Here is a 23964-nt window from a genome sequence, read left to right as displayed (position 1 = left end):
GAAAAATATTTGAAAAAGTGGAGAAGGGGAAAGAAATCTGAAAAGCACTTAAGTGAGAAAATGAAGTAGAGAAGACACCTGAAAAGCATTGAAAAGAATGAAGGGAAAAAAGAAGGGAGAGACACAGAAAGCATTGAAAAGGAAGGAGAAAAAGAAATTAAAAGCATTAGAAAGAAGGAAAAAGCAGTGGAAATCGGTGAAGGGAAAGCGACGCAGGAAAAGCAATGCAAAGCAATAGTGGAAAAGGAAGTGGGAAAGACAGGCAGGAAAAAAGCAGGAAAGATAGGCAGTCAAAAGTAGTCAATGTAGTGAAAAGCAAAGAAAAGGATGGGAAAAAAAAAAACCAAGCTGAAAAAGCTGGAAAAAATGAAGAGAAGTCAAAGCAAGCGGGGAAAAGTCAGCGCAAGGAAGAGAATGGAAAGCACCATAAAGGAGAGAACAGAGAGAACCTGAAAGTCCTGAGAGGAAGCCAAAAAAGCAGCAAGCAGGGAGGAAGGGAAAAGCACAGGAGGGGGGTGAAAGACCTGACAAGTATTGAAAAGAAGGGGGCAAGGGGAGCAAGGGAAACAGGGAAAGAATGGCAGGAATAATAGGTAGGAAAACAAAAGCAGGGAAGACAAGCACGGACAGGACAGGAAGAGTTGTGAAAAGACAGGAAGAGAACAAGCAGGAAAAGGGAAGAAATACAGTGAAAAGAAAAAGCAACAGAGGAAAGCAGGGAAAAGCAGTGGGAGCAGCAGGGAAATAGAAAAAGCAGGGAAACAAAAGAAAAGCAAGGAAAAAATAAAAGGCTGAAAGATGGAAAATGAGAGAAAAGTAAAAGGTGAAAAGTAGGGAAGTGGGGAAAAGAGTCAGAGCGGAAAGTAAGGAAGGGGATGGGAGTGAGAAGCAGTGAGAAAAGACAGGAATTTGGTGAGGAAGAAAAGGCCGCGAGACGTTAATGTTTCTGAGGAGGGAAATGAACTACGGTTTCTGCTGAAAAGAAAATGAAAAGGGTATTAAAATTATTTTAGCCACAGTTACTATGTTTGACTTTTTCTTCGGACAAAAAGCTCTCATTGTCCCCATGAAAGAACTCTGAATATGGCATTTCTGATTTTCAAAGCTCTACCTCCTGAGATTTCTGTATTTGTCTTCTCAGGTCACTGAGGTTACATCAGGACATGAACCTTCATCCTGTCACCGTGTCAAAGTGACCTCTAGGGACACACTTGATTTCATGGCACCGCAACTGTAACGTTTCTACCTGTAGCATGTTCTGTCGACAGTGGAAATGCCCCTTCACAAACACACCGGATAGTACGAGCTCTGCATATCGGAATTGCCAAACTGATGTGAGATAGCACACACATACAGAGAAGAGTACAATATTCCAGCACAGAATAAACTCATGTAACAGCATTTTTCTTCAAAGAAACGGCAACTTTGCTGAAGTACAAAAAAGTGCTAAAATTTCCTCATGCACAAGGCAAACATTTTATACAGACAGAAGACCAATTCAGCTGAAAATAAAAATGCACGAGTGCTCTGGCACACTGCAGCGAAGAGGAGGAATTCTACTGGTACTAAACTGTGCCAGCCCTGCACTGAGACTGAAGCTTTGAAAACTAAATTCCCCAGCTTATTCTTGATTCCAAGGTCTCTGAATGGAGTTTCCTTCGAGTGCAAATTATGAAAGGGTTTGTTGCACTGAAAATGCAGAATAGCTCAGAGTGTGCTCCATTCAGGACTAGCCTTTCTTCCTGCTTTAGGTAAGGAGAGCTTCTCTTTATCATCATCATCCTTGTCTGGACAGAGAGGTTTTTCTGCTTGACATCTTCAATTAATTTCTTTAGAACAAACCAACTCAGATTTTACTTTTTCATGTATCATTTTCCAATCACTAACCAACTAATTGTCTTTTGACAGTCAACATCTGTCAAATTAATCTCCTTTCCTCCTACTTCTCATGGGAAGACCTACAGGAGGTAGATACGGTTACTCATTTCTGTTGGTTTATCTATGCTACTGTTCTTTTTGTTACTCAAGACCATATGGAATATCCCTAAGATCTGAAGTTTAAAAAAATTCTTAAAACTCATGGGATTTTGCAAGAGATCCATAAGCTAGTGCTCAGCAGGACTCCTCTCTGTGATGATCGCACAAAATTGGATTTGAGAAGCAATGTTTTTAACCCTTTCCTCATCTCCTAGGTTGTTGTTTTTTTTTTTTTTTTTTGAGGGATCAATCTGTAGATTGCCTTGAAAATTAAGTCAAATTTCTTTACATGCACACTGCAGAAAGCCAGCACAGCAGTAGGAAAGCCAGAGGTTTTTTTTGAAAAAAAACCAAAAAAAGCTATCAAGCCAGATCTTCAAAATTAAACTACTGCCATACCATTGCCTTAAGCAGTGAGAACTGGCTGACACTACGCAGAAAAAATACATGCAAAAAATCAATGCAAACATGGTAAGACAACAAGTGCGTTCCGCAGTCGAACACACCCACTTTCAACACCCTTTAACAAATAAATACTTTGAATCGAAAAGTTGGTATCAGTACAAGTTGTAAACAGCAATGCACACATTATTAAAAAAAGAAATTAAGCAATCCTTTAGACTCAAATTGTTTTTTCTAAGAGGCATAAAACTGCTCATCTATTGCTCCACTGGCAAAATGTCTTCCCAGAAAGTTTTCACGATAGACTCTACCAGGAGGCTGCAACGAGGAATCCAAATGGCTGATGTATTCAAGAGAACGTTGCATGTATTATAAAAGCATTCATATTGGAGACCAACATGTTTCTCAGGAGCCGCTGCAACACTGTCCTATGGAACACAGCAATTCCACGAGATTTGTCCGTTCGTGTGTAAAACAATGATGGAAGCAAAACGTCAAAATGTTTTCCTACTACTTTCTTTGTTAACTGAACAGCTTTTAACGAGATTTGACACATAAGATGCAGTGTTCTAGAAAATATAATGCCCTTATAACCAAAACGTTCACCCAGACATCATGACAATTTGTATTCCAGGACGCTGGAGTTCGCAGCAGGGGGAAGCAGAAATTCCTGTTGAAGCTGTTCCTACGGAGTACTTGGAGACTAAGAGCTGGACTGCACGACTTACCAGAGATGAGAAATGCCTCTTGCGAAGACACACAGGAAAGAGAAATAGAAGAAAATTCCAGTGTTCTACACAAGAAGTTTAATTGCATTGCCGTGTTTACCTAAAGCCACATTACATTCCGTTGTCCAAAAAGCCTGATCTACGTGCGGGTTTCTCAGTACTGGCTCTTTTGAAATCCAGACCAACTTCCCCCAGCTCAGGACACATCTGCTCTTTAGGATTATTAGAATTTGTTTTCGAAAGCCAAACCTGGTCCATGCGCTCCTCCTGAAAGAATTTATGACATTTTTATAATAATGGTAGTTCTGTCTTACCAGTAAGGATGTTATTAGCCTCAATTTTAAAAAAATAGCTGATGCTTTTTCTTATTTAGACTGAAAATACGGGGGCTGTTTTCCTTACATGCTAGTTTTCCATCTGAGGTTTGCAGCTTTTCACTATGACACTGCTTATCATTATTTAGCTGGGATACTTTCCACTGTTTCTCACTGAGGAAAAGTCGCTTGTTGTGAAACAGAGGAAGTCCTGCCTTAGTAATGAGGACTTAGGGTGGATGCACAATAAAACACCTTTTGGGTTATACAGATCCTGTGCCCTTTCTACTCCATTGCAATATTATTTTTTTTTTAAGGATGTCTTTGGTTAGTCTCACTTCCATTCTCATCCTACTAAACACATGTGCAAGTCTTCATAGATAGCCACTCACTCAAAAACATACCCTACTTGGGGTTTTGGTTTCTTTATTCCTACAGTTCTAAAACTCCATTTGTAAGATCTGCTGTGGTTTGCCTCTATCAAGGTCTCCCTAGGCTCTGCTTTCAACCCATTTTAACCTACACATCTCAGCCCTACTTAGTAAATAAATTAAAATCCCTTAAGTTGCCTACATGTTGAGAACAATCCACTCAATCCATTGACTGTTGCTTCTGCCAGTCTGACCCCTCCAGTATATCCTCATTTGGTCTGCTGTCAGAAATCAAATACTTTCTTCAATTTAGCCTCCCTAAATCACAATAAAATCATCCAAGCTTTCATTTCTGCTCTCTTGCAAACTTCCAAATTTGACCCAAGTCTTGCCACTCGATAAACAGTTGGGATTCAAATCTACCTTGAAACAAAACACTCAGTTACATTCTAGACATCTCTCACGTTAATTACTGGAATCCAACCTTCTGTGAAAAATATATTTTCCACTCAAAATAGGTCTGTTAAGCCTCATTCAACATGGCCATGAAGTTCTTCATTTAGGTTCCCTCATATGCTTTCCTAGGACCAAGACCAGATAAAAAAAATTCTTGGTCTCACTTTCAGTTAGGGTCTACACAATTCCACTCCAGCTAAGGGTAGTTCCCTCCCCTCCCTGTGCTATTATTCACATTGGTTAGACTCCCTCCATGCAGAACATCCTTCCAATTCCAACACTTATCCTCTTCTAAATCTTCTATCCTCACTTTCCCTCTAGAATCTATGCACATTGCTTAAAGCGAATTAAATTCTCCCTGCCATTCAGCAGAGGAGCCTGAAGTTCAAACTTTTAACTACCACCTTTGTCTGCCTTACGAAGTGTATCACGTTCTTGTGTCATTCCAGTCCTCAAGGATAGTCACAGCGACCGTCTCATGACTGAACTCTGTGACGCTCTGTAACATTGAGCATAACAGTAAACAACAGAAACTGCAAATCCTCTCAGGTCCAGACAGATCATGTATTTGACAGGGCTAGTATGGAGAACTATTGAAATAAAACCAAGGCATCTTAATCAGTAAGGAAAAAATAATTCAACTATCATTATGAGGTGGAGAAACAAACACCAATTGCAAACTTGTCAACATGAAGTTGCTTCTGTAGAACCCCACAAAACCAGGGATATGTAACAGAAAACTACAGTTTGGCAAGGTGACTTGCTTTGCTTGGCAGATGCAAGATACTGTGCAGTTCTAATGTGCATCCTTCTAAATAAAGTAAATCACTTGCCAAAGTCATGCTGGATCACATACAAACTATCCTCAGGAGATCAACACTCTGCAATAGCCCTACTTTGCAGTCAGTTACTTGTGTAATTTTGACTAGAAAAATACTTCCATACTGTTCAGAAGTTCCATATAATGATCTTCTGTAATATATTTGTTGTATAAATCAACACAACATATTCACCACACTGTCAGAAGGTTAGAGTTTTAGATTACTTCCTCATTTAAAAAGGATGCTTCTGATGGGTTTCAACAGGAATTATCTTCAACGGTATTTAAGATTTTTCAGTTATCAAGAATAAAATATAAGCACATTGATGGTTTAATGAAAATAACGATGGTAGAGAGTGATAAACAATGAAGACAAGACACATCTATAGGTGAATTCAACCCTTCTGTAAACCAGTCCCATTCAGATATCTTTATACTTACAGGATGGAAGACAACATCCTGGCAGAGCAGCAGTTCTGAAAAGGACTTAGGAATCATGATGGATAATCATCTAAATTTACAATCTTTTAATGCAAATAACTGAGACTGAAAGATTTAAAAATGCAATCCTTGGAGGTATAAACAAACAAGCGAAGATATAAACTGAAAGGTTCAAGAATGTACCTGCACATACTAGACGCACACAGCAATACTGAAATTACTACCAGATGCTGTATGCAGTTCTTATGTCCACGCTTTAGAATGGATTTTAAAACATCCGAAGTTTCAGAAGAGCCGTAAAAGCTTTACAGTTAGAGACTGAAGGAACTCCATCTATACAGGTTATTAAAGTTAACATACTTTTATGTGAATAAAGTGAAATAGTTCAAAACTAGAATAGTTATTTGTTATTCTAATAGGCAGCTAGCTATCTGATGGCCAGCAGCTGTAACTAAACAGTCCTAAAACTGAAGGAGGACTAAGAGCATGGAAAATAAACTAGCTGAATCACTCAAGAGACATGGAAAAATCCTCACACTTGAAGAATCTATATGAAAATCAGCTATCTTTTTCAAAAGTACGTTCTACTGCACCCAAAAGATACGGACTTCATGATGCAGAAACAACTAGATTGAATTCTAGGGATAATGGCATGCCAGTCAGATTACTTCATTACCATGGTCACTTCTGGCCTTAAAATCAGCTAGTCTGCAATAGGTAGGAAGCTGCAGCGCATATAAGAACATTCAAACTAACAGATGATAATATAAAGAAAAACTACAAGTACAGTCCATCAGAATCAAGCAGAGCTGTGTTCATACATCAATGATTTGTATACCTTGCTGTTTCAATTAAAAACTCAAAATTATCTGTTATGCCTCCAACTTTTACTTTCATATTTTTAAGTCTGTTTCAATGTATCTGATATTTACATATTATAGTATAATTATACCTACCATACCATGGCTTGGAGTAGGTTAATTGCATAGGAAGATTTACTATGTTTACATTTTTTCTTAAATTACTCTTTTTTTAAAAAGCACAGTAAAGAGTCTGAGGACAAATTATTCAACTGTTTATCATACATAAGACTGCATGACTATAATACAAAGGGCTTGTCTTTTCATTTAACGTTACAATATACACAGCAAGTCCGGACTAGATCTTACAATCTGAACACAGGTATTTAACCTTTTCCATGCTGTTTATGTTTACAATGCACAGAAGTCCTGTAACCAAACTGTGTAGTAAAGCACACAAAACTGGACTGTAACATAACACAGTATGCAGAAGCACTGATTTTATGATTTCTTCTTTATGTAGATATTTTTAACTGCTTTATTTTTGGCGCTTGCTAAGGTGTGGCAACCCGCGCACACAAAAATTACCCAGATTTCATATTACCCTTATATTCCTAGACAGCAGTAAGTACTGGATTCCTTTTTATATTGCTAAACTCAGCATCTCGTTTCTAAGGTGACAGCCTTCCAAATCTTGTAAACTTCTCTGAACTACGAAGTTTGGGGAAAAACAAAACAAAACAAAAATTAAAAAAAAAGGAAAAACCTTTCATCCACAGGGCTGATGTGTCAATATAAAAGAAATATGGATTGCTTGATTTAAAAAAAAAAAAAAAAAAAAGGTAATCCCAAGTATTCATTTCCAGGTATACGGTAGTCAGCTGCTGCATTGCCACTTTAAGTATAAAAAATTCCACCTTTTAGTCTGAAAAAATGGTTTAGCGGCATAGAATTGACCAGTATGAACTCTGAACTTTCTGCTAAATTAACTTTTAAAAGGGCTTACTGGCAGAGGTAGATCACTGCTTCTGCAATATATAACGGGCAAACAACGTCAATCTGGGCAGGGCAATCAATGAATTACCCTTAAGTCTTTCAAATGTTTTTCACGGAGCTTTTACTTTTCTTATAAATAAATCTCTGAATGGGCCCATAAATTTTGCAACTGCCAAGCTGACTGTGTTATATTAAGGCAGCATTACCCAAAAATTAGGCACCTGTTAAATACAGCCTGCTAACCTCAGGTCTCATGTGAGTGTTTTGCTTTACTCAGACTATTATTTTGGACCTGTTCATGCAATCAAGGTCTTGCCTTCAAGTTTACAATTATGTTAATAAGGAATACAAGAATCAACTGCTGGTTTCATAGCTTCTGGATCTAGTGTCCCTTTTACCTTCAGAAGCCTGAACACATTTATAATGTAACAGATGTTATAGTCTCGAAGTAGATGTCAATCTATTATGTTCAGTACACAGATTGCTGTAAATGTATTGGCTATGAATTCAACAACAGTTCCAGTTTTGTTTAAGCAATAGTACAGCCATAATTTTCAACTGACATTTAAAAATGGTCTAGTTACACCTTGTGTCAAAGTGCAGAACTGCTACATTATTGGTTACAGACATCTATGTGCTATAAAAACAGCTTTGGTACAATAAATTATCAAAAAAGAAAATAAATTTTTGTAAAATTCACAGCATAATTGTGAGGCAAAAAAGCAGTCACATAAAATTCTGCATTTTTAAAAATGTTCAGGATGAACAGAAGACGTCTTTGTGCAGAAGTAATGGTGGAGAAACCACGTGCCGAGAAAAAGCAAAAGAAAAAAGTAAAAAGCAGGAAGGGACACAGTTGTAGCTATTTCCATCAAACGCAAACCACTACTCCTGTGACCTTCAACCAATAAGGAAGTCAACTTTATGACACACGCAAAGTGACCTTGCAATACCTTACAATAAGTGGGTCACAAAAGTCTATTTTAAAAGAAAGGCCTCTTGAATTACCCATTCTCTGTGTTTTCAGCATTAAGGACTGTCTGCAAAAGCATGTCCAAAAGTGATTGCATCTGAAATGGTAGGCTCTTCTAACTTAAGAGTCCAAATCCATAAGGCCAAAGGTTATCCCAAAGACCACCACTTAGACCTCCCCAGGACTGGCCAGGACTGACCCGTTGATTGCTTCTCAGTGCACCTCAGTTATGAAACCAGTCATATTTCAATACTAACTGACTGCGGGCTCCAAAACACGAGACCCACAGAATCCCATTACAATTGCTGCTTTGATCCTCAGTAGATTCAGAAAAGGAGAGTTCTGATCACCGCCACTTAGCATGCTTAATGTGCCTTACAAACTCCATTACAACCGTCCCTTTTTACAGCTGAAGAATATATATTTGCGTAATCTGAAGGTCCCTCTTTCTTACAGTACTGCATTTCTGTGCCCATGTTTGTTTGGGGAACTAAAAAAAATATATATATATATATTACTCACTCCCCTCCCACCCAAAAAACTTCAAAGGGCCTTTTATAAATCATGTGCAATGCCTTTAAAAAGAAACTAGTTTGCAACTACAACTAACATTTGAACAACAACCCCTGTTGAATGAGACCGAAAAAAACAAACCCTCCCCAAAAAACCAAACTATGACTAGGTTGTGGCAAGTTAAAATGGGGGAAGCAAAAGGTGAACACCGCTAAGCTATCCATTAAGGTGGGTCCGGACATGGCTCTTAAAAAAAAAAAAAAAAAAAAAAACACCAACCAAAAAACCCCCCCAAAAACCAAAAAACTTCATTGTCCCTTTGCAATCTTTTCAAGTTTAAAAAAATAAGTCAGCTTTGCCCTCCTGTAGCGGTTCAGTGAGTTTATCTCCTTCTGATTCAAGCAGCTTTGCACTTTGTTTTTGGAAAAACACCACTTCTATAAAAACACACAAGAAACAAACTTAGTTTCAGTTTAGTCACGAGCTAGCCACAGGACTTTGCTGAACACAAACTCCTGTCATGGGAGACTCTTCTCTATCAATTCCTTGCCTCATTGCAAGGTGTCCTTCAGTCATGTAATGAGTGGGACCTGTATTAGCAGAAAACTGGTACGTTGGATGTCCAGCTATGCCAGTTTCTTGGCGCGGATTAGAGTAGACTGTTAAATTCATGTCCATAGCTCCATTTTGTCCAAAGTCCAAGGTATTAGCAGCCACTGGGCGGTTCTGATAGGCCTGATTGCCTTGGTTACCAGTAGAGGAGGAAGATGTAGAGGAAGAAGTAGTTGAGGAAGACAGGGATGTCATGGAGTGGTGACTGTGGCCCACCTCCATAGAATCCTGGGTGGAGGAGCTGTTTGTTGGAGAATTGTAGACTCTCGGCCTGGTCCGGCTACCCAAGGCTTGCTGTCCATGATGGTGGTGGTGGTGGTGGTGGTGATGGTGGTGGTGAGAGCTATTTCCATGGTGATGATGTAATGCATTCTGCTGTTGAGGGGTTACATGGAAGGTGGTTTCTTGAACCGGATGGTTTTCAACAGTGACCTGTGTAGGAGCTTCAGTGGCTGTCCAACCAATTGGAGGAGGAAACTGTTGTCGAACCTAGGTTAATAAGCAAAATAAATTTAAAATGCTTACTCAAATCTGTCCATTTGCAATATATGAGAGATTAAGTTATTAATGTTTATGCTAACTTTAAAAAAGTTAACGAAACCTTGTAGTTGCAAAATTATTCTAGAAATATCAGCATTTTAATACACTTTTCTGAATATACCTTAAGAAAAATCAGTGCACATTCTGGACTTTTTCAAACAAACAGTTTAAGGTAGTCCAACATGTGACTTTACTGTCAAAATTATAGAAGCAGCTTTACGTAACAGTAGCAATAAACAACGTAGTATTTGTACAACACCTAGAACAATCAGGCCCTGATCTCTGATTCAGGCCTCTGGATACAATAAGCATACTACTAAATTAATATGTTGTAGTTCGTATCTTCAACAATGTCAACAGCATTAAAGGAGTACTACCCACACCTCTGGAAGAAAACAGCTGATTAAAGACTACTGAAATAGCAGATCTAGCTACACACCAATTTGTTGCATAAAGTAAATTGTCTACTTGGGAGAATTTATATTTTTATCTGGTCTGTATGAAAATAAAAATATTACTGAATTATTTGTAGTTAATCAATGCGTTGTTGCTTCTTTCCAAGAAGAAATATTGAATAAACACTAATTCATCAATGACAATGCTGATGAAGTATCTGAACATCATAAAATAGAAGTAAGAACTCCAGCAGAGGAGTCTACTGAAGTACAAGCTAGCTCTTCACTGGGTTGGAAGATGCATAATTCTGCGTACCCTTACGCTCTGTGTAAGGTGAAGCCCTGACAGCTCCACCTGACTTATGGCTACTGATACAAAACCTTCACCTCTTCAGAAACTACGGAAATTTTTACAGCTACCTCCAGTACTTTTGTCTAAATGACTGACCTAACATATAAAAGACTATATAAGAGCTGAGGGTAAAAAATAAACCAAATCTGATGGCTAGTTCCACGTCTAAACCACTTCAATCTTAAAATGAGAGTGGTATTAGGGATTTAATATTCTCAGAAAAGTCACATAAATCAAACAGACAAAAGCTCTAGTTAAACATACCTGTGGGCTGTGTGTTTCGCAGTCCATAGCTTGAACAGCAGCAGTGAAGTGTCCACCACTATGTCGATGCTGGTGTGTGGGGTCTGACCGTGCCCTTCCACTGTTGCTTGTTCCAGAAGATCCACCTATAAAATCATAACATGCACAATAACTAAAGAGACACAAAATGTTAAGCTCTAAAATAATGACGGCATGAAGATATTTAAACTGCTTCAAGTTCAAATACAAGACCTATGATAACCACTCACATTTTTGCTCATCTACTTTTTATTTTTCGTTGGAGCAGTTACCTGTTCCAGCTGATTAAAATAATTGTTTTGATGAGCATGACTGACATGTCAGGTTTTTCAACAACAATAACAAAAAAGATACCATTTATATGGGGAAGACTCCTTTGATATGATTAGGAAATAGAATTTTGTCATCCGTTAATGAGAAAAACTTACCTGAGCTTGAAGATGTACTAGAGGTGGTTCCTGAAGACTGCGACTGCTCCATGGCAGGACTCGTAGACACACTGTTACTTGTGTTTGTACCTTCGTCTGCTGTTTTCTTGAAGAAACTATGCTGTAGGGCATAATAAGGTTGAATTCGTGTCTTGGGGTCATAATCAAGCATCCTTAAGATGAGGTCTTTGAACTTCAAGTAGTCAGCTACAGTATGACCCGATTCCCCAGCACGACGTCCACCTGGTCCTCCTGTTTCAACTCCTAGTATATTGTGAAGTTTACGAGTTCCGGGTGGTTTGTATTCCTGTTGGGAAGTTAGAAATTGCTTGAAATCAAGTTATATATTAGGCCTGGGATATGCACAGTTTAAACATGCCATAAAAGGAAGTAAGACAAATAAAAGTAAGAAACTATTCAACACTACAGAAAGTGTTATTTAATCAACCTGTCTTACAATACAGAACAATAATAAACAATAAAGCTACATTTTCAGTAAGGCAAGATGTAAACCAAAGTAACATCTCACCATTTCCCCCCTCCCCCACAAAAAAAAAAAAAAAAAAAAGAAACAGTCTATATTTTCATTTTAGTTATGTAACCCACCCTTTTTCCATCTTTGGTCTTCTTCAAGTTCCAAGTGCCATCTGGCAACTTCTCAAAGAACTTTCTTGCTTTTGGTGCTTGGTCAAGGATGTGGGTAGGTGGTATCCCCAAAACTTCCACTATTTTATTCATTTGATCCACCTGTTCCAAACAAAGAATATTTGTGAAGAACATGTGACAGACAGCTAAGCAGTGTGAGAGAGTGAGATTCTAGTCACACGGGCAGGAAATGTTAATGACCCAGACAAGTTCTAAATTAATTCTGAATTTAAGAAAAATCCACTATGTACAAAACAAATTAGTAAATAGCAGTAAGAGGGGGGAGCCAGAAACCGAAAATTATTAACAGGCAATTTAGAGTTCTGACAAAAGACATTGCTATCATTGACGTTTATTCATTTTAGAGTTGCTACACTTCCCTAATTCGTGCATTACAACTAATCAGATGAAAGTCATGATGAGAATGAACAAAAAAAAAATAAAAAAAAATCAAATTGCTTGTACCGTAACATAGCTGCATACCTCATTTGCCCCACTAAAAAGAGGCTCTCCAGTGTGCATCTCAACTAAAATACACCCAAGGGACCACATATCAATTGCAAGATCATAAGGCATTCCCAGTAGCACCTCTGGTGATCGATAAAAACGACTCTGGATATATTGGTATATCTGAAATAAAAGCATATAAAGGTAACGCACAGCATCCAAAGAGCACTATTATGATTCTGTATTACAAAACAGAACTACCATGAAATACATTTTTGGTGTAGGGAAAGCCAAGGTATCAGTGGTAACTAAAAAGTATATATACATACATTAATAAAAATATATAAATGTTAATTCTTAAGAAAATACTAGCATTCACACTCAAAAAAAAATCACAAAGAAATTGTGCAGATTCACTCATCATATCAATATTTTACACTTTAGGGTGTAATCTCATGCAATTACAGGTAATCATTTGACAACATTTTAGTATGGTATCACCCTAAGAAAAACTATTTCACAAGCAACATCAGAATCACGTAACACTTCAGACAAAACTGTAGTAAAAGATCAAAAGCCACAATTATGACGTGATGAAACAAGATGAAATTATCAGGTGATTACAGGAACTACAAAACACCACATGGGAAAAAGCAACCTCTTTCCACCTCCTACTATTCTGCTCATTTCACAAGACAGATAATTCTATCTTGATTCTAAACCTGGAGACTGGTTTAAACATAGGCATATTAACAAAAAAAAACCCAAACACAACACAAAAACATCCCACATCCCAACAAACCAAACAAATTAACAACAAAAACAACCATCCTTCAAAACCCTTAACAAAAAACAACTAAAAAAAAATATCCAAACAGAACCATACTTTCTATTCTAAATAACATGCAATTTTATCCAGCACTTTCCACAAAGGTACTGGTATGTCCTTATCACTTTTTAAGGTAACCTTAACGAGAAATTACACTAGGTTTTTGTATTTGTGCTTCTTAACACCTAAAAATTATCTTACTATTGACCTAAATGATCTAGATCTCATTTCACCTCCTCGTGTCTTCCTTCACCCCGGGATGAAAAGTTTCTAGTTTACAGCAAAAAGTTCTTTTATTAATCTCAATATATGTCTCACCACTGCTTTGAATACAATATTCAATATTCTGACCTGCTCTTCCTGAACTTCTTCCCATAATCAGTGACAGGGTGCCACTAGCCAGAACCACCTCCTCAACAGAGGACTGGAGGACTTCTGTTAAAGTTAGTCCATGAAGTTTCTTAATACTTCTGATATAATGAGCCTATCTGCAGTATGACTAGCCATACTTCTGAAATGTCATTTCTTTTGCAAATGTTGCTTGTTTTGGGGAGGTTTTTTGGTTGGTTTGTTTGGTTTTTTAACATCCAGATTTCTCAAAGGAAAAAGATACCATTCACAAGTTTATAGGTAAAACTGCCGAAGGTACACAATGGACTTGGGAAGGCTGAAAATCCTTTTTTCAAAGAAACTGAAGTCTAACTTCTATCTATAGAAGCCTTCCTTACCTCTCTAGCTAACAATCTGTTTTCAGTGCAAACAACTAAAGCAAAGGTACCCTGAACAGAAGTGGTCATTTGCTCAGCCAAATGTAATTCTTCCAACCAGGAAAGAGTCTATTGTACTAGGACTATAAGGTGCAAGCTGAACAGGACATCCTGATGAACTTTGCAGTGAGCAAATTGTCAGTACAAATCAAACACTTGAGGAATATGATTCAAAGCTCTCCCTAAAGAAAACAGGCTTTGGCATCCAAGCAGAATTATTTATGATCTTAATATATTAATATTTATTGTATATGTTTTAACATTTCTTAAAGCAAATATAGATCTAATTGACTATGCTCATCAGATTCTAACAGCTCAAATAAAAAATGAACTCATCTTCAAAGTACATGAACAACAGGACACAATTACAAATTTTGGACAACTGTTTAATAACACAGATCTATCTTAACCTGAGGAACTGTCGACAGAAAGCAATCCGGCCCTTTGTCCTGGAAATGCTCTGCACATACGCATCTTTACTCGTAGCAATACCACCACTAAACTCAATTTAGTCTTTCCACAGTTACTGAAGTGTTTGTAAAAATGGGTTAGTTACAATCAGTATCTTTAAAAGCCAGCTACTGCACTGTCTCAACCCTCAAATATCTATCTCCAAGGCACACTAAATAGAGGACATGCTAAAGTGGAAGGAGTGATACACATGGAATAAGAAAATAATAAGAGAGTATTTTATTTAATAGCACTGCAGACTTTTACAATAAAGTGCTGATGTATTCTGCATTAACATAGCATAAAAACATAACCTAGGAGAAAAGAAAGATGGAAAAGTCTATCACTATGGTGAAAGTTTATCTATTATGGCACTAAAATTCGTATTTAAAGCTCCTATGGACCGTTGACCTCTAACACTCTATGTAAAAATTAGTATTTCATTTAAGTCATCATTAATAAAGCTTAAATTAGCTATGTAGGTATTATGGCTTAAAAATATTAAATATTTCATACGTATCCAACAGTAGCATAATAATACTCACTCTCTGTCCAAGTTGACACGAACTGCCAAAATCAACAATCTTGATAGCGCTTCGTTTGGGGTTACAGAGCAGGATATTCTCAGGTTTTAGGTCACAGTGAATGATACTAAGTTCAGGAGTCGCCAGAAAAAGCAGTGCAGTGCACATTTGCTGTGCGAATTTTCGTGTCAGGTTCAATGAGACACCTCTGAAGTTGGTGTTCCGCAACAGATCATAGAGATTGTAGGACAGCATTTCAAAGACTAAGCAGAGATGGTTTCGGAACATGAAGTGGCGCTTCAAATGCACTTTAAAAATGGGAAGAAAATAATTAACGCATATCCTGTGTAATTACAATACAATGCTTAAATATTTTAATCAATATGCAGGAAGCTGACCTGTGACTAAGATAATACAGTGTTACTTTTTTTTTTTCCTAGATCTGTCGTTATTTATAGAATATTGCTGCCATGCCTAGGGTATGGGGGACATTTTACACATCTGAAGTGTCCTCAGGTGTACCTCAGTAAAGCTGTATTAACCAAAAAATTGATTTAAAAGATAGAATGGATATTTTCTTAAAATAAGCTATAACTCCTCTATTAGCAAAGACAAACACATTTGTGGGTAAATACCAATATCAGCTGAAGAGACAACAAGCACAAATTGTGTGTAACACAACCTTTGCCACAACACTTTTTCAGGGCAGAGTTCATTTCTCCACCCTCCTAAAGCTATAACTATATCCAAGTCCAAGCAGACTGGAAAAAGTGGACATACAGCGGCACTCTCAACAGTAATGCAGATCTCGCACTTTAGACTGAATTATTTATTAGGAATTTCCCCTACATTTACAGAGAAAATATTTGACTGTCAGATTAACTTAAAATATACGAAGATATTACTGAAATTTATAAGCCATGAGTTCAAGTGATTACTTCAGTTAATAGAACTGATCAATATCCCAAAGGCATTATTTTCATTTCAATCAGGCATAATCTGAATTTATGAAAGTAACCAATCCAGTCCAAATCTAATCAAATTTTTTTCCATGAAATAGGTGGAAAATTCATCACATTAATCTGTTTAGAGGCAAGCAGGGTTTACAAGTCTGTCAATCATACAGGTTGGCTGCCACAAGTAAAAGAAAACGGAAATAGGAAAAATACTTCAGCCCTCAGATAAAAAGCAACACACTCCCCTTTTTGTCATAATAAAACCTTGAACCAATAGCAGCACAATTAGAATTCAGACTTTCAATTAAGGTTATTATTTGGTGTCCTATGGACTTTTTTCTTCTCCATTATCATAAGCCAGTTATTCATGTGTCCCTTACAACTTACCTGTAACGATACCATTTGCTTCCATCCTGATGCCAGTTCCTGCAATGCATCGTCTAGACCTTTTGTATTTTCTCATTTTGCCACGTTTCCACTATCCTCCCACCATGAAAGCATCAGCACCCTTTCATGTCCTTGTGGTTTTCCTACACTTGATCCCAATTCCTACCCACACCACCTATGCCTGCTGGACCTGCCAACTTGGCAAGAATCACAGCCTACTTCAAGATACTTGAATCTACCAGCATGCTACTGTTCAGCTAGTAACACCTGCAACCACCACAGAGCTCAAATAGTTTGGATAAGAGCTGAACTTGCCACATCTTTCCTTCAGTGAAGACATGACATTTGAACATCTCTCCTCCAGTCTGCCACCAATTTTCACAAAACTTGAAGAACTTAATGCATTCTTACACTTGTCTTAGATCTGAAGGAGACCAGTCAGAAGGTTTGAAGGTACCAGAGGAGGTCTGAGAGAAGTGTGAGTAGTTAAACTTTATGTCCTTGAAAATCAGGCTACAGTATGTTTACCTGTGTTATCCCTGAAGTCTACATTTTACATCACAGAGTACATTGTAATAGTTGCAATGCTTTCAGCCTTATTCAGCTACTCTCAGCATCATGTATCTGAAAGTCTGTGTGAGGGTGAATTGTCCACATGTATTACAGACAACTTACTTTTTACATTAGTATGCTGAATGCTTCAATTACGTCCTGTTGCAAAAGTTTGATCATAAGCAACTGTTCCTATACTTAAAAATATTTTCCAGTGAAGTGCCTAGAGATCTCGATTTTCCACAGTCAGTTTTTACATAGCATGCAAGACAAGGTATTTATTCAAAACATTATCTGTTAGGGTTTTTTGATCTTTACCGATGCTGTCACGTTCATTAAATAGAAGGGGAACTACTCAAATATACTCTAATATATTTGGAAATCAGCTCGAAACAAGCCTAGAATTACCTGCCTAAGCAAAGGCAGTATATACTATTTCCCCACTGTTCAAAATTGTCAGGTTTTTTTACTTTTTTTTTGTTTCAGTACAGTCATCCCACCTTAACTCATAGAAGAGGACTGTATGATGTTTTGGTCCATTTCAGTTTACCTGATGTTACAGACTCTCTAAAAATTTTAAATTCCAAGAGCTTATTTGATGATGCCTATAGTGCCTTTATTTGTTGCATATTAATCTGAAACTGGTCATGTCTTTAATGTTCCTGAAAGATCTTTTTGACATAATACTTTGTTTAGTTTCTGTTTTATGTAAACATGTTATTAATAAATTTAAGTTAAAAATACTTAAAAATTTTTAAACTGAATAACTATAATGTATTCTAAAGACAATATTCTATAAAACAAGTTAAAATGTAACTGAATACCCATCAGATATTTTAATATCAATGTATATTAACATTATTTCAAAGGTTTCTTTCTAAACTACAGGGAAAACAATGAGTAATGCAATATATACATGCAACTCAGAAAAACATAGCTGTTAGTACTTCAGCTTCTACGAACTAAAATAAAGGATGCTTAAATCCAGTTTCATTTTCCTTAATCACTCTTTTTTGTACTTCTCCATCCCTCTTTACAACATGCTATTGCTTTCCTTCCATCATCTTTTTGCCCAATTCACCACTTCAGAGGATAAGACAGGATTTAATAAACTTCTTACATGAGCTGACTTAATTTCATCATTATTACAAAGTTCAAGTAGCATTACAGTAAGTCAAAGGAACACCATTCCAATCTACAGGAATCATCAAAATTATAAGCTTCGAAATATTTCTGAGCTATAAATAGGCCAGTCTTTACATTCACACAAGACTTATCTCAGTTTTGCTATACAAAATTGAGCTTTCTGAACACACACAATCAAAAAATAATGATTAAGCTAGCCATAAACTACTGTATGATGCTGGTTTACTTGGAATACGCATGCTCTTATCCATGACAGTTCTGAGATCATTTAAGATATATTCGAAGTAGGGAAAGAGATGCAAACTACCGCAGATCACAGCTTCTGTGGAAAAGTCAGTCCATGGCAACCCCTTCAGGTGTCCATATCATTAACTGGAGAAAGGAAATTCTACAAAATATCTCAATGCTACAAAGTAACAAGTCTGTTATATAAATGATGTTATATATTCTTCTCCTAGATCTGATCCTGTAGCAAAGCAAACTGGAGAATTTGCACCAAATAATATTAATAATTTTAAAATTTGTATTATTATTTTCATTTCTTTAGCACCAGAAGCATCCTACACTATATAGCAAGATCTAAAATATTCATAATTCGAGTAAATAAAAATTAAGAATAACTATTCAAATACCTATATAGTATTTCATCTCAGTGTCATGTTTGTTCATAAGCTCAAGCAGTCGCACTTCAATCTGAGCTTGGTTTAAGAAAGCCTTCTTGTTTTTTATGATTTTGATAGCCACCCATTCCTGTTCCACTCGATCATAAGCCTTTACAACCTGAAAGAGAGAAGCCAAATATATCAGTAAAGTCTCTCAAGTCTTCAAAATAGAGCAAAACTCACTTTCTAAACTTCATTTCTGAATTCAGAGAAAACATTTTTGGAATTTTTGCTCTTTCCAGCTGAATTTTTTTCCTTAAATTTCTTCTCTTACTTGATACTACAATAAAGCCACAATTGATCATGTGACATTTATTGCAGTGATGTCGCAAAACAGAACTGAGGCTTCACTGAGGATTCACTAAGGCAAGTATTATACCCAATGCAATTACCAAATCATCAAAAACAATACTGTAAAACCACTGTCAAAATCTGAGAAAAACTAAAAAAAGCAATAAAAGAAAAGCTCCATCCTACTTTCAGCCTTCTTCTCACGCCTTGGCTACAGCTATGAAAAGTCAAAACAAATGTTACTTAGTAACACTTGTAATAGGTAATCCCCAGCACTAGACTATTATTTTAATTTAAAAACGCAAGCCAAACAGCTGAAAGTGTGAACTGATAGTAAAAGGATGAGGATTTGCTCATTGCAAAATGCTCTACCAGATCTATATGCTGAAGTATATTCAAATGTTGTCAGCAGTAACAAGAAACAGCACAAAATGCAGGCACTCAGAATAATAGGATTAAGAAAAAAAGAGTTCAATTCCAAAATGAAACAGGAGTATCACTTCAAATAAAATACATATTATAGTTCACATGAATTATAGGTTGCTCAGTTGATTCACATTACCTGTCCAAAGGATCCTTTGCCTATTAAAGAGTCAATTTCATAACGATCCATCCACTTCTCCCCATTTTTTACAATATAGTCATAGTTGTCATCATCATAGCCATCATTGTAAACTTTTCTCTCCTTTTTGTGACTGGAATCATCTCCTTGGCCCTGCTGATGCCGCCGTTTTTTTTTTGCATAGTAAACCTGAATGTGAAAAGTATATTGCTTAAGAGCACTTTTTACAACAACAGTTCAATAAGGAACAGAATCAGCTATTATTATCATCATACCTAATCATAGGATTTTAAAATGCAACTTCTACTCATGGAAAAACAAACAATTCTCTCCTGCTATCACTCTATTTGAAGTCATTATACCAAAGCAAAACCTTGATGAACGATTTAAAAACTCTGAAAGCCGATCTAAATACACTAATAACACAGATCCCTAGATTTCACAGGTGCAAAAAGAAAAGATACATCACAGTACACTATGCATACAGCAAAATTAAAAATGGTAAGTAGCAAAATTAAAAATGGTAAGTAGCCTGGAAACAAGAGTTATCAGTTGCTCTCTTAATTCCAAGGAACTCAGTAATCACTGCAGAAATCCCTTCACATTCCATACAATTGCTGAAGGGTTAGAAACTAACAGATGCTTTCCTATATTAACCACATAATTTTTATACTTTACATTTGCCAATATTATTTGATTAAATAATTTAGGGAAAACACTTTACTATTTCCCTTAAAAGTCCTTAGACACATTCACAAAGGTTTATGGCATCAACTGAAAGAGTGCTTTTATCACTCATCTCTTCCTACTATGCAATAGAAGAACTCGACATTTCTTTATAAAACAACAGAAAATAAATTCCAGGATAAAAAATTTCCTACGTGGTGAACAAAGCAGGACCATGACATCCATGATCCCAAATGAGATGTGAACAACACAGAGAAAGTTTTATTTTTCTTATCTCTTCACGAGCTTATTTATAGAAAATATAGTTAATAATGTATTGTAAACAAAAGCTTCACATCGAAACACATTACAAAGAGAGCTGGAGTCATTACCTCATTAATATGCTTGTATGTTTTGATCAAATCTACGGAGAGTTTCCTCAATGGAGCAGTGGCTGGATCACGGAAAGTTTGGGGCATCCGCCTCTGTAATATAACCACATTGTAACTTAGAAAAACAGCCAGGACTTTAATGATATAATCACTACACCAAATCATGATATTCCTCACAGAAACGAGCTCGTTCATTGCAATGCTTTTTTCTTTAAGCTGATGTTAAAAAAAGAAAAACAAATATAAGAATCAAAAGAAATGAACAGTTTAGTTACTTTTTAATATATTTAATTCATCAAAAAAAATAAATAACTCTCAAGATTCCTACCTCTCCTCTCATTACGCTTAACAGGCTTAATTCCAATAAACAGTTTTTCCCTCAGTTAAAAATACAGCTCCTCTGACAACAGAGATTCTTGCTGACATTACTCCTCTGCTTCATGACTGATACATGAACTGTAACCGTATTTAATGTATAGCTGCATTAAAACCACAAATGGAAGTTAACAACTACTACTGGAAAACTGTGGCAGTTTGCTACATTTAAACTGTATTAAATTCAAAATACAAAAAAAACTCAGGTCTACCTGCTTTGCAATATCCAAGCCTAAATCTAAAACATAAAATCTAAAGACATCTAAAGCATGAACATGAACATCATACCTACTTTGAAAGTTTTAAAACAACATCTCTGGAAAGGTAGTTACGTTTCTTATTTTTCTTAAAATTGTTTCCTAAAATTGACTATATTTACAACAAAATCGTCTTCAACAGCAGGCCATTTTTTTTAATCGTTTTCCTGAAGAAACGAGATTTATGTGTGAGAAAACTATTTATGTGCCTTTTTTTAGTTTGCACACATGCACCACGTAAATTCTGGATCTACTGATCAACTTCTACTCTTCCTTCTAGATTCGTCTGAAATCTCAAAAGGTAAAGTTCCTGAAAAGATAAAGTTCCTAGTGGCAAGCCGGAGGTGAGTAGTATCCCCAGTGAAGGCAGAAAAGACGGAAGTTGCGAACTACTTCACTTGGCTGAAGCTGATCACCTGTTCAGCAGACACTACTGAAGAACACAACTGTAGCACCAGATAAGCTCTGGCAACTTCTCTGTCTCACCCGGTGAGAGTGTCAGATGGAGAGCTGAGAGCGCGAGCAGTGAGGTTAGTGCGACTGCTCCCCTAGCCTGCCTCTCTCTATTCCCACTCTTCCCAATGACAGAAAACCACAGGGCAAGTTTAAGCAACTCCGTTGGAGAAAAGCTTGTTTCATACATGCTAAAGCTTATTCTACTTTCTTACTCTTTATTAAGAGGGTCAGCTGATCGAGAACCACCACACTCAGCCTTGCAACTCTCATCTGCCATGATTTCATCTCATGCCATCAAATATGCTCACGCTCATAACTCTCTTCACTTCCAAGTACTTAATCTCATCTGCTGCCTCCTGTTACAGCTAACTGATACGCAGCCTCCTGCAGAGCTGAGGAAAGAGCATAAGCCGTCAACAAAAACAACGAAGCTGAACTTTGTATCAGTATTTCCGAACTAATAACCAAACTGGAAAAGCGTAATCCTGTATCATTCACGGCATCACTTAATACTTACAATGGTGGCTGTGCAAATAGCTCATTTTTTTTTGCTTAACGATCAGATAAAAAACATCACATTGAAGCGATAAAGACAGCCGTGCTTCTGAAATTGGACCTGAACTCAGGTACCCAAGCAATCACACTAGAAAGCTGAGCTTGTGCTCTCCTCTGGTAGATGTGCAGACCGAGCGAGCAGGGGAAAGGAGAGTGCGAGCAAGAGGGAGGCAGCGAGGCAGAGTGTGAACAAGCAAGAGCGCTCCAGACTGCAGGGAAAAGGTGAGACACCACCAGTAAGTTTCCTATATCTGCGTGAGGCTGAGACTCCCAACAGGTAAAACAATTCAGTGGAGGTGAAAGCTCACAGAAACAACAAATCAAAGCTTTGATGCACACCACTCCGAATACACTCACGTAACCCCCGCAAGACTGCTGACTTGTGGTCTTTTTGGTTAGGTGATGTTTCTCAGAGACAATGAGATGCAGTTAAACTTCCCTCAGGGAATTTTAACGCAAGTCATGCCCTAGGTCTTTGTTCCAGTCAATTCAGTTTTGGATATGCCCACTACTATCAATTTCTCTTAACTAGGTTTACCAAGTTAATTCTTTAAATTTCTTTTACTACAAGTACAACCATTTTGTGAACACCAGAAAAGTCATTCTAAAGTTTCCTAAACAAACTACTTGACATTTACAAAACATTTTTGTTTCTTCCTTTCACCTGTCAAACAAATGTGAACCATTAAACAAATCACATCTAAATACGATCTCTTTTGGTTCTCTCCCATGGCATTGTTAAACAACTGAACAGCATCTAGTCCTGATCCCAACTGTCACTGTCACAGCATTTTCATAAGCAAGTATTTCCTTTAAATTGCTTAACCTGATTTAAAGAGATTATTGGAATACAGGAACACCAGGAGATTTTGCTGGTAAGAGAAGCCATGCTGCGGTGCATGAACACTGGCAGGGATCAGTCTGTCCTAGGCTGACATGACCAGCACATGGTCTCCATTATCCAGGTTACGAGTTTTGAGGAAAGAGCCTCAGTGCAGAAGAAGTCCACAGTTCAGATCAACTATTCAGACATAAGGTTACTCTAATTTGGAAAGGGAATTTGTAGGACAGGTACTTCCATTTATTTTCTAATTTATAAGTCAAATTTGCTTGCTTACTTTAAAAAAATAAAAATCTTCTCATTTCAACTGTCAAATAAGGAGCCTGGTGGAAAAAAAAAAAAAAATCTAATTTGTTGCTGTTCCCTAATCGTAAATAATTAAAATTCTGCAGGCCACTCCTATATTGCTTGCAACTAATACCTTACTTGAAAATTCTACTTTTAATTGTGCATTTAGACAGTCACACATTTCTGAGGACACTCTTTAACCTGCACAAACTTTTTAACAGATAGTATTTTGCTATCCTGGGTTCATAAAGTTGTTTTTTAAAAATTTTTCCCATTATATTGCAAAATTTGTAACATTCTCTTCTTTTTCCAAGATCCTTTTGGAGACTCTTGCTCCCATCTTCCTGATGATGGAAGACTATGGAACAAAGTGGTCATTATGCATTTTACATAATAACGCACTCAAAATTCTTTATCATTGGGGTAATACTGATCTCCCTCTTGGATTTAAAGAATGTTCAACCACAAAAAAAAAAAAAAATTCTATTGCATAAGCTTCAGTCTCTATCTGGTGGC

General features: G+C 36.9%; 1 protein-coding gene across 4 annotated transcripts in view; it reads right to left on the bottom strand.

Annotated features, from left to right (window-relative positions):
* Nucleotides 1–6563: 6563 nt before the first annotated feature.
* The window catches only part of DYRK1A (dual specificity tyrosine phosphorylation regulated kinase 1A), an 88795-nt gene continuing 71394 nt past the window's right edge, over nucleotides 6564–23964 (bottom strand). For 2 of the 4 annotated variants that reach the window (XM_086618213.1, XM_086618222.1), the window contains exons 4-12: nucleotides 20677–20769; nucleotides 19619–19807; nucleotides 18736–18883; nucleotides 15084–15370; nucleotides 12529–12675; nucleotides 12007–12147; nucleotides 11401–11707; nucleotides 10955–11079; nucleotides 6564–9892 (exon numbers count right to left, since the gene is read on the bottom strand). In XM_086618213.1, coding sequence (XP_086474339.1) covers nucleotides 9269–9892; nucleotides 10955–11079; nucleotides 11401–11707; nucleotides 12007–12147; nucleotides 12529–12675; nucleotides 15084–15370; nucleotides 18736–18883; nucleotides 19619–19807; nucleotides 20677–20769 — 2061 coding nt within the window. In that variant the 3' untranslated portion in view covers nucleotides 6564–9268. Of the gene's footprint in view, nucleotides 9893–10954; nucleotides 11080–11400; nucleotides 11708–12006; nucleotides 12148–12528; nucleotides 12676–15083; nucleotides 15371–18735; nucleotides 18884–19618; nucleotides 19808–20676; nucleotides 20787–23964 lie in introns of all 4 variants that reach the window. The other 2 variants (XM_086618232.1, XM_086618239.1) reach the window with 2 other exon arrangements.

The sequence above is a fragment of the Tauraco erythrolophus genome, chromosome 1 (assembly GCF_009769465.1).
Source record: "Tauraco erythrolophus isolate bTauEry1 chromosome 1, bTauEry1.pri, whole genome shotgun sequence".
In the NCBI taxonomy this organism is placed as follows: domain Eukaryota; kingdom Metazoa; phylum Chordata; class Aves; order Musophagiformes; family Musophagidae; genus Tauraco; species Tauraco erythrolophus.
Note: the sequence above shows the minus strand (reverse complement) of the source record. Positions and strands in the feature narration are given on the sequence as shown.